General features: G+C 40.5%; 1 protein-coding gene across 1 annotated transcript; it reads right to left on the reverse strand.

Moving 5' to 3' along the window:
* Nucleotides 1–1,024: 1,024 nt before the first annotated feature.
* Nucleotides 1,025–11,098, reverse strand: LOC132104502 (low-density lipoprotein receptor-related protein 12-like). Its single transcript, XM_059510019.1, has 7 exons — nt 10,190–11,098; nt 8,274–8,330; nt 7,574–7,709; nt 6,471–6,673; nt 5,154–6,255; nt 4,921–5,053; nt 1,025–2,802 (listed from the first exon to the last, which is right to left on the reverse strand). The coding sequence occupies exons 1-7, from the start codon at nt 10,254–10,256 to the stop codon at nt 1,879–1,881; spliced, it is 2,622 nt and encodes an 873-aa protein (XP_059366002.1). The 5' UTR covers nt 10,257–11,098; the 3' UTR covers nt 1,025–1,878.
* Between the last annotated feature and the right edge of the window lie 529 nt (nt 11,099–11,627).

An 11,627-nucleotide genomic window follows, 5' to 3' on the forward strand; every position in this document is an offset into this window, starting at 1 on the left:
CTAACAATATACACTACAGATCAAAAGTTTGATTGTGACGGCAAAGATTTAAATTGTTAGAAAATGTTTATATTTTGAATAAATGCTATTCTTTTTAACTTTCTTTTCATCAAAGAATCCTGAAAAAAGTATCACAGTTAAAAAAAAAAAAAAAAAATATTTGGAAGCACAATTGTTGCCAACATAGATAAATCTAATAATAAATCAACATATAAGAATGATTTCTTAAAGATTGTGTGACACTTTATACTGGAGTAATGGCTGGTGCAAATTCAGCTTTACATCACAGAAATAAATTATACTTTAAAGAATATTAAAATAGAAAACATTATTTCATATTGTAATTACATTTGGCAAGATGTTTTTTTTCTGTATTTTTGATCAAATAAATGCAGCCTTGATGAGCATAAGCGACTTCTTCAAAAAACATTACAGGTCTTAGTGATCCCAAACTTTTGACCAGTAGTGTGCGTGCGCATATATATATATATATATATATATATATACACACACACACACATATATACACTATTTTGCGTGTTTTTGTATGTGTATATAATTATATAGATATATATTAACACCGCATCATAAAATGAAAAAAAAAAAAAGCACAAGACAGTTGGACATGCTTTTTCAGTTAAACGCTATTGAAATGAAAACCAATAATAAATATACACACCCACACAAGAATTCTCAGTACCAAAACAGTAAAGGTTACCAAAAGGTTTACGGTAACAAAAAATAAATACAACAAACAAAAGAGGATGTTATAAAATGCAATATTTTTTTTAAAAATAGTAGCTCCCTCTCAGATTATAACCTGTTATAAATTAAATTCTTGCAGGTAATGCACCTAGTACCACTGCAGCAGGGACACGAATTTACACTCAACTTGAACAAACGTACATATTTTCTAATCGTTTTTTATCTCCCACCTTTTGCAAGCAGTTAAAAGAATACATTTGACCCAAAATGAAAATTGTCATTTACTCAACTGTTCCAAACTGGTTTGACTATCATACGAAATACAAAATTACTTTTTATTTAGCACTTTGTTAACCCCTAAACAAACTCTGAGCTACTTTCCAGAATGTCAAAGCTGCCTTTTCCATACAGAGAAACTACATGGGGACAACAAAAAACAAAAGAGAACCCCATATGACTTCGGCATGACTTTTGTTAATCAGTGAAAAAAATCGTTGAAATCATCTGATGCCCAATCTAATACAACGTACCTTTATATGAGAACTACTAACACAGAGTCATATGGATCACATAATACCTGTATTAACTGTTCACTGTAAAGAAAAAAGCTGCTAGGACGCCATTCACAATAACACAAGAAAGTATGTCTGGAACAGCATGAGTGCGAGTAGACATTTCATTTTTGGGTTAACCATTCCTTTAATAAAACAAATGTCTGAGATCAAAAGTACAAATAAATTAAAGGTTAGGGAACAAATCACTCAGAGCGCTTGGATGTGTTCATTCTTACGTTGTCCCACACTGTCCAGGATCGACGGGTCTGTCTGTGCTGCTTTCCCATACAGAGAACTGCAAAGCGGCTCACTCTGTACTTTACGTGAGCTTAATTTGACTCTTCAGAAAAATAGACTTTGACCTGGTTAACATCTCAATGAATACCAATATTGCACAGTGGAAGGGACACTGGAGCTCTCTTACGCTGTATGATCTTTACAGACCGGTCTTTAAAAGTACCCGATTTCTGAAGCTCTTCGTCTTGTAAGGGGACACATGTCTTGACAAGACACTCATCCTCCGCTTCACTAGGGGGCGATAACAGAAATTGCAAGATGTAAGCAGGGGCATTTTAGAGTCATATGGGTCATGTACCGAGTCAGGGAGTTCCTCTGAGTCTTAACAGAGCAGCAGTAACTCGTCGTCACTAGATTCTGTTTTCGCCGTTGCCTCCAGACAAGCGTCCGGGATCCGCGCCGTATGGACAATTCCACAATGTTCACAGGGGCCATCCCTACTCACCAGCCGGCCTCTGAGAGAGACCGCAGCGGGGGTCAGGTGGGGCCCGAAGGCCTGCTCCAGGCCTTGTTCCAGCAGGGGCCTGGAGCTCTCATCACTGTCCAGGGAGCTTGCATCTGAGACGGGAATGAGGAGCTCCACGTCGTCCTCATCCTCACCCCTAATGCCGATACCAGTGCAACCCACACTTCCTTGCTCCAACTGCCGCAGAGGGCTGTGATTCTGCCCAATGCCACTTGACCCTCCATCGCTAGAGCGCCCCAGAGAGAAACGAATCCAGCGTAGGCTGCGGGTGACCCGGCTTAGAGCGCTGCCGAAGGGGCTCCTTGCAGAAGCAGAAGTATTGGTAGTTGCAGATCCAGTTACTCCAGAACTTTCTGAGATGCTCTCAGAGATGCTGCTCTCCCGGCTGACCAGTGGAGCCGAGCTGGCAGACACAGAGACGATGGCTTCCACTGCTGTTGTAGGGGGAGTTTTCTGTGGCAGTGGGGCCATCAGGCCTCCAACAGCTCCTGGGACATCCCTGCGGGGATGCTGCTCACTCTCAGTGTCCGTATCATCAGAGTCCAAGGGCAAGAGTCCACGGCGAGAGCCAAGTCTCTCTGGCTCACGTGCTGAGGCACTGCCATCAGAGCGCTCTTCTGTGTCGGCAGACACCAGTGCGAGAGAACCAGACTGCCGTGAACGCGTGAAATTGAACAGGCGTCTCCAGATGTTGCTGTGGCGTCCAGTGGTGGGGAGCCGGATTGAGGTGAATCCTAGCTGAGAGCGAACTGCCAGTCTTAGGTTTTCTAAAACAGATGCCTGAAAGCAACAACAACACTGAGTGTTACCTAAGGTCACCTATAACATGCAGGCCAGCCATCATGCTTCATACTGTCTGGGAACTTCCTAAGGTCAGTCAGACAGCAGCTTGGTGAAAGTTTACCAAGTTTATTGTAGAGAAGGCTTGGATCATAAATGTCAACATGCATTTACTCATCTCACCTGCACAAAAAACAGATTCAGCATTCCTAAAAATAAATGAAAACCGTGACATGCAAACTCAGAATATGACGCAGACCTGCAATAATTAAAAGTTGAATAAGAAAAATATCCTTTATGTATTTAATATATATATATAAAAAACAAACGAGTAAGCCTAGCCTAGATGAGAAAAAAATAAGACAAAAATAATATTTTATCCATAAAAAAAAGTAACCAAGTAGTGCAACTATTTACTCTATTACAGAGTGACACAATATTGTGGTCCAGTGGTTCTCAACCTTTTTTTTTTCCAGTGGGCCGCATTATGGTCCAGTGCAAGTCTCGCAGGCGGCACGCATATAATTTACATATTACGTCACCAATACAAACTAACCTGATTTATAATATTATAGCCTACATATTATGATATCTAATCTATTACATTCATTGAAATTAAATAAATAAATAAATAATTCTACTCCCCATAAATAAAGCACCTGATGCCGTCGGGAGCTAACCAATTATGTGAGATTCAGCTCGAAAGGAGTAACAGCACAAAGAAGTTGCGATTGTAAAGCCTGTGTTATACTTTCCGGATGAGCAATCCGGATGCTTACACGGCCAGTGCGGACGCATACTTCAATTTATACTTCTGAATGCGCAGGCTGACAGTTCGCTCTGCAACAAACATGTTAACAAACAATTGCCCAGAATTATTGCACATCGCTGTCTTTATATTCATTTATTGACGGATTGCACAGGTTTGATTGGCAATGGGCTTCTTCACACTGCCTGAACATGTCCAATTGTGCTTTTGAAGACTACGGACCACGCGCACCTGTCCACGCGGTCGTCTGCTCAGAGCCTCCGCACACACTCTCCGATGACGATTTTTACGTCACGCCTACCTAGAGGTCCATAGCGGACTCGCGGGCGCAGAAAGTATAAGAGGCTTTAAGATGCGGTCTGTAAGACGCGCACGGGAGCATGACTTGACGCGCGACACTGCAGAAAATGTGCGTTCACAAATGTAGCCTATGTTGATGTCCAAATATGGAAAGCACTTTCGAATTTAATAATATGAGGTTCTCTCCAGAGATGTTTTGCCACATTTCTTCAATTAAGGATTGCTACGTAGTATATGGTGTTATTTGCCTGAACTTCAAGTGAGTTGAGGGGCAAACCGAAAATCTAGCACTTCTCCTTCACTACTGATACTGCGACCATTATTTTTTCTGTGTTCATTCGCTGGCATTTTCCACATTTCTTTTTTTTTTCTCCCTTAAAAACAAATTTGTCCAATCTGATACTCAATTTTACCTTAACTAATGGCCGTTGATGACTATTTGAATTGAATTCTGCCAAAGTGCGCTTGTATGTGTTCGTTAAATGCGTAATGTTATGCGAGTAGGTCTGCTCATGTCTGAAAATAATATATGGAAAACTAAATTTCACATAAAAACATTAGGATATAGCTTATATTTCATTAGTAGCCTAATTTTTTAAATTAATGTAAAAAATAAAATTAATTGTAAAACTGAAAGTTTTTATTTTTTATTTTTTTATTTTTTTTAATCAGCATATGCCGTGCCGCATTTGAATTCTTGACAGGCCACGCGGGCCGCGGGTTGAGAACCACTGTTCTAAAGCATCATTTATAAAATTAACTTTCCCCAACACTAATAATATAATCTTTTAAAAATCATTCTAATTCTATAATAGAAAAGCCCACCCACAACTATAAGAGTAACAACAAAGAAGAACGATCACATTCCGAACTACTTTTTCCAGCTGAAGAAAGGGCTAAAAACATTGACAGCCTATCAGCATCCACTTAAAACTGTACTGTGTGCTTCTAACAAACAAATCCTTATATGTGGACACTAACATAGTTATCTTTATAGTTATATTTTTTGTCTGAACGGGCTTTAACTACACAATTATGTAGTCTCATACCTGGTTTCCAGAGCAGACAGGAAAATCTTCCACTGGGGGGATCAGTCCTTGAGCAATCAGCTGCCCATATGATGGAGGAGCTTCTCTTCTCAGTAACTCAGCTTCCACTCTAGAGAGCTGAGTCTCAAATGACCTGGAAGAACAGCCAGTGCGTTAATTGGTAACTGATGAGAAAACAGTCCCAACAATCCATTTCTGTTCTAGCTCTAGTATGGCGAAGTGGCTTCACTAACCTGCGCTCAAACATCCTGAGTGAGTAGAGTTTGCATGTGCAGCCCAGAGCAATGACCAGCAGCAGGCCGCAGATCAGACTCCCGATTACAGCGGCAGTGATGACTCGTGTGGGTACGATTACCGGGCAGCTCTCCTCATCGCTTCCGTCCCCGCAGTCGTCTTGCGCGTCACACACCCAGCTTTCAAAAACGCAGCGGTTGTTCTTGCAGTGGAAGTTTCCAGGTTGGCAGAAAAAGCAGTTCTTCTCATCAGAGCCATTCGGGCAGCGGTTCTGGTAGTTGCACCGGTCAGAGTGTGGGTAGCAGGCACCGTTTCGAGAGCATGGGAACTCGTCTTCCTGGCAGTTGCTGCAGTTGAGCTCGTCCCTGCCATTGGGACAGTGCCAGTAGCCGTCACAGTGCTGTTGTTCAGTGTAGCAACCCCAGTTCCCTCCGCACGGGATTTCCCATGGGAGGCAGAAACCGTCTACTTGATACGTAACGTTAAACCCTCGAGCCGCATTGATTTTATCAGCATAAAAGTGTATCCGAAGTTGTCCTGAAGAGGACACCACTGCTACAGGGGCTCGAGAGTCGAACGCAGTCAACACACGCAACAGACGCCCGGGGTTTTCCTCAAATCCATCATAGACTTTAACATAATCGCCATAGCCTGTGCCGTCCAGCTTGAAGTCCATAAAGCGCAGGATGACCTTACGGTGGTCGCCGGTGTCGATCAGCCAGGTGCAGTTACTGCCAGGAGGATAGAAGTCAGGATAATTGGGCGAGCTGAAAGTACCATAGAAATTGCGCAGCCATTCACCACAGGTGGGCACGTCACAATCGATCTCGTCACCCAAGTCCTGACAGTCAATGCTGCCATCGCATTTGAGTGACTCCGGCAGACAGGTGTAAACACGGGTGTAGCGTGAGAGACAAGGGAACTGGTTGAAGGCGCAAGGCTGGAAGGAGAAGAACGCGGAGGGATTAGGCTGTGCGCACAACTCCTCGTCTGAGTTATCGCCACATTCATCCATGGTGTTACACTTCCATGACTCTGGGATACACTTTCCATTAGCGCAGTGGAATTGGTCAGGCTTGCAGCTGGCTTCCTCGGATTTCCCTACCAATTACAAACAGATATCACCCTTTAGAAAAGACAACTTTTAGCCATGTTTGGTAACATCTATGTTTTAGAGGATGTTTATAACATCCAGTAACCAAATACAATTTAAGAGTGAGAGAATTTACTAGTGTTGGATGGCAGTGTGAGATATCTTCGTAACTGCATCCTCTCTGATACAGCTGTATTTAAAGGGATCTTAATAGCAGCTCTACCTGTTACGTAAGAAAGCCTGAAGCCTTTTCCAGTCATGCTGTCATCAGAGTGGAACTTGATCCAAACGTGATCCTGAGAGGAGATGTATGGGGCAGGAATAGACGAGCCACAGGCCCGGTACCCATCCAGGTTCTTGTAGGTTCCAATGGAGATCCAGTCCAAACCACATCTGTGTGAGCTCTGAATTTCAAAGTCCTGAAAACTAAAAAAAATCCCACTGGTTTTAGGTGCAGAAACATTGAGTATGTGCATGACAGTATGAAATACAGTAACCCTGTCATCAATAAGTTCATTCAAATTAGTCTTGCTGCATCACAAGCCTCAAAAATCAATAGACCAAGACTTATATTGAATTGCTATTAAGAAGTACCAATTAAGAAATGATGCCGGGAAAAACTCTACCATGCTAAATACCTATAAAAACAAAAGGTATACTTGTGGGACATGCGTCTTGCTGAAAAATGAACCAATGGTCTTTTTAAAACAGTTCCCATTCACAAATTAGTAAGTTGCTGTGTTCACCACAAAAGTCACATCCTGTGGAAAAAAATACCCATTTGGTCTATTTCTGTACCAGTAGCCATGGACACCATTCTAGGATAAAGACGCAAACAAACACTCTGGTTGAAGCAACCAGGCAGTGCAAGAATAGAGCAAATGCGGAAAAAAACCTGAAATAATCACAAAAAAGCTTTCAAAAAGAGTTTGAGGTGGCAGCAGCTTTAAAACAACAAAAAACACACCTTATTCTTTTAAACCAAGACAGAACTCAAAATACAATTCAAACGCCTTGAGAATTCAAGAGACACTGCTCTGCCTTAAACATCTCTGTTGTGATGACAAACAAACAGATCCCCAAAGTTTTGCATCTGTATCTAAAGAGGCAGCTTGTTTTAGCAAAAGCAGTTGTTTGCATTGGTACAGAACAGCAGACTCCACCAGCACTGCAGGAATTCATAGCGACCATGACCAAAATTCAACTAAGAGAATAAAAGTCTGTGGTTAAACCTGTGGGAAACTGTGAAGAACATCTTTATTATTGATCAGCTCTTGACAGCGTCAGTGGAAGGGCAAATATTGCAGTATTGTGGCGAGGTGTTACCTGATGGTGATGATCTCTCCAGGGTTGGCCCTGATGTTCCAGCTGCAGTTGATGCGAGAAGGATATTCAAAGGGCCAGCCAGGACTGGTGATCACTCCACTGGACGCCCTTATCTGCTCTGCTACATCTCCACAGGCTGGAGAAGACCACAAAAACAAAGGTTAACCCCCTGCATGCATATTTTAACACATAATGGGTGATTAAATGTAGAGTAGGGGGATTTCAGAGAGGCTGGGAACAACAAGCTAGCATTGAAAGCATAAGATCCCACCCTCCCTGCAAATCACTCTCCAAAGCCACTCCTCCAGAACACATGACCATGCTCCGGCACAGCAGAGGCTGACCAGCGACACCATGAGAGGTGTTCGATGGAGGATTGAATGCAGTGGTGTCAGATTACTTCATGTCTCGTTCACCACAGAGAAAATATTACAGTACAAAGCTAACCTTTCAGTTACCAGTTACTCAGGCAAGAGGTAACGTGCAGACTAATCTGGGCTAAATATCACGAGCCTTTATATGTCTTACATTCCTTTGATCTCCAGAGGCACATTCAGCTCCCTACAAGCTGTGTTTGAGGACTTCTGAAACAACGGAGGAGCTTTGGTTCACAGTCATCCACATAGTCTATTTTGCTCTGAAGATTACAAAAAAAATCTATAACCTGGGTCTGTAAAACAAATCTGAAGTCAGGACTCACCGTTCGCCATGCCTGATACATATACGTTCTCGCTGTGCTGCGACGAATCTGCATTTACTGTAAAAAAGAAAAACATATTTCCAATTATTAAGATGCATATGACTGCTGTGTGAAGAAAGCAATGTGTGTAGATGAAAACCTAAAGGGGGCAAAGAGCTGATCCTTTAAACTTAATCTGGTGTGCAGCAGGGCTTTGAAAACCAAGGGCTGAAATTTCATCCACAGTTGGACGCAAGCAGGAACAATACGTACTCACTATCAAACCGATATTAAAATGGTGCATTTGTGAGTGACAGACTGACCCAGAATGCTTCCAGCATTGTTGCGAAATTTGGTTCAAACACCCACATATATTTGTAATGCATTTATAACTGTAAGAGACCAAGCCATGAACATCAGACCTGCATAGCCCTCGGCTAATATTTGGACTTGTTCTGACTGATCGAAGCCACGTTTCATCTGCTTTGAAAGTAATACCTTTTCAATTGCTAAACCTGAAAGATAATGCAAGAAAATCACCAAACACATCTACCATCAACAAAGTGACTGGGTTAAAACCTGGCTTAGTCTTGTGTGGCAGCTGTGGCCATTGCATAGCAATTAAATCTCTGACTATGTCCCAATAGCATACTACTCTTCTAGTTCTGCAGTATACTGTAGGCATCCTATTCACAATAGACTACTTTTCTGTATGCATGACCACAGAAAACTCGACATAAGCCCTGAGGGGCATGCATTGTTCGGTCTTGCTGATCATCTGTTGGGGTTTCCCTCACTTATGGGGCTACTTACAACAGCTGACTGCATGATGGGAGCACAGTACAGGGGAAACAGCCGCATGCAAACCTGGCCACTGCCACACAACAAATGTACAACAACTGACGGATAAGGTGGATATTTCAACTTGCCTATATCAATAGGTCAGTTGTAATATGACCAGCAACAAATTTCAAATTTAAATTAAATTTACATTTATGCATTTAGCAGACGCTTTTATCCAAAGCGACTTACAGTGCATTCAGGCTATCAATTTTTACATATCATGTGTTCCCTGGGAATCGAACCCCCAACATTGCGCTTGATAACGCAGTGCTCTACCAATTGAGCTACAGGAACACTAGAACAGATGCATTGGAATAAACGGTACTTCACAAGAGAGAAAAAAAAGATGAATTTATGATCCAGTTCTTTTGTAAACAACATGTAAATGTGTGTATAACTCTTCGGTTCTTGGTCTGTGTATTTTAAACTTTGCTATAAATGTTAGACTATAAATGTTTATAAATGTTTGACTGTGTTCCTCTAAACTACTTTTGTAAATCAATTTTGGGCTTTGGAGAGGCATCAAAAAAAAAAAAAAGTATATTATATATATGAATCAGCACATTTTGAAAAAAAAATCCAAAAATCTTTTGGAATTGTTTTTTTTTTCTTTCAAATTGTGCTGATTCAAATGTGACCCAGCTAATGTTATCCAGTGGGAAAACATTTTTTTTTTTTCAATTTCAGAAATTACTTGAGATAATGCTGGAAGCAGTTGAAACATGAACAGATCAATGTATGCTATTGTTTTCCAGTAAATGTGAATTTATAACTGCCATACAGTTAGAGAAAAAAAAAACATCCTTATTGTTGATAAATCACCGGTTCTGCATCAGATCATATGATTTCATTATGTGTGTATGAGAGTAATTAAATCAACCCTTATTTAAGCATTAGAGAAACTCCAATGTATGTGGATGAACACCAGCACACTCCGTTGAAATATCACTAGGCTTTAATTTACTGAAACGACATTGTTTAACATGTAGTATTTGCTACATTACACTACAAACGGTACTTTATTATTACCAACAATAATTGTAAAACGCAAGAAGATTTCATGATATTTAGAGTAGCGAAATAAAGTGTCTTACCCATGAAGATGAAGAGTAGATGTGTCCATAGCAAACCGATCTTGTTTAAACTCGAAATGTGGTCCATACTAGCTTTAAACGATGAACTGTTATAGTCTGTAGTGTCAGTATAGTTATTTTCATACAATATCTGTATTTGTTCTACAGCCGTGTATTACCAGAGACACGAGCTGCTCAACATTTCCTGCTCCTATCTTAATAAAACACTGATGTTACAGCAAAACGAACTTCTTATATACACGATAGTAAGATATAAACAATAAAATAATCGATAAGATTGAATAAAAACGAAATCTCAAAAGCAAAGTGAGTGAAATCACATTTAGTCTTCCCAACAAAGGAGTCGCTAACGCTAACAGGCTAACGCTAATGTCAAGCTACACCGCTACTCTAACCTACTAATATCAAACTCATAGATTCATTGAATGAACCTCTTAGTCCAAACACACACTTATCTAATAAGTAAAGCAGCTGAATCATTTCCGATGTCCATCACTGATAGATTCGGAGATAAAACGACTAAAGGCACCGGTGTTTAACTAGCGTTAGCCGGCTGTGCTAGCGCTTTTGTTTGCTCGCGAGCTCCTGTAAAACACACACAAACAGTGTCCTTAAAAGCCCAAGACGAGATCAACACTAATCTATCGATGATCCGACGTGAAAGCGCTAATTCCGAGAGTTGGAAGGTGTTAAACAAGCCTAATCCAGACAGATATAGCCACACAGTGGTCTAAAGCATGATGACACGAGCTGAGGTCTGGCCGAATCAAACACTGGAAATAAAACTAGACATCAGGTTTAATCAACAGCATGATCGTCTGCTGATCTGACTGTAATCACGCCAAATTTCGTCCTTTCTGATCTGACCGGTTGTGTGTTGTTACAGCCGGGTATTTACCACCAAACCACCCCTTCCCCCTCTAACATCTCCTCCTCCTTTCTCTCTCAATCACAAACATACTGTAAATACTCGTTCTTTCTGTTTAATTGCATTTTTTTTGATACTTCACAAGCAATGAAAAAAGAGAGAGAGATAAATTCTGGATTAAAAAAATAAATAACTGGAGCGTAAAGCGACCTTGGGCTTTCGAAAGGCGCTAAAAAAATGATTATTTGCTCAAATATTCTCTAAAACTGTAATATTTATTACAATTAAAAATAGCTGTTTTTTTTCTGAATATGTTTTAAAATTGTAAAATGTATTCCTTTTGTAACATTATCCTCACTGTCACTTTGGATGTAATTCATCACTGCTGAATAAAAGTATCAATTTCTTAAAACACACACACAGTCTCTCAACCAAAACTTTTGAATGGTAATATATAAAGGTTTCTACAAAAAATAAAAATAAAATAATAATAATAATAATAATATATAATTTTTTTTGTGGAAACCTTTATATACAACATTGATGATGATGATGATGATGATGATGATG

The sequence above is a fragment of the Carassius carassius genome, chromosome 25, assembly GCF_963082965.1.
Source record: "Carassius carassius chromosome 25, fCarCar2.1, whole genome shotgun sequence".
In the NCBI taxonomy this organism is placed as follows: domain Eukaryota; kingdom Metazoa; phylum Chordata; class Actinopteri; order Cypriniformes; family Cyprinidae; genus Carassius; species Carassius carassius.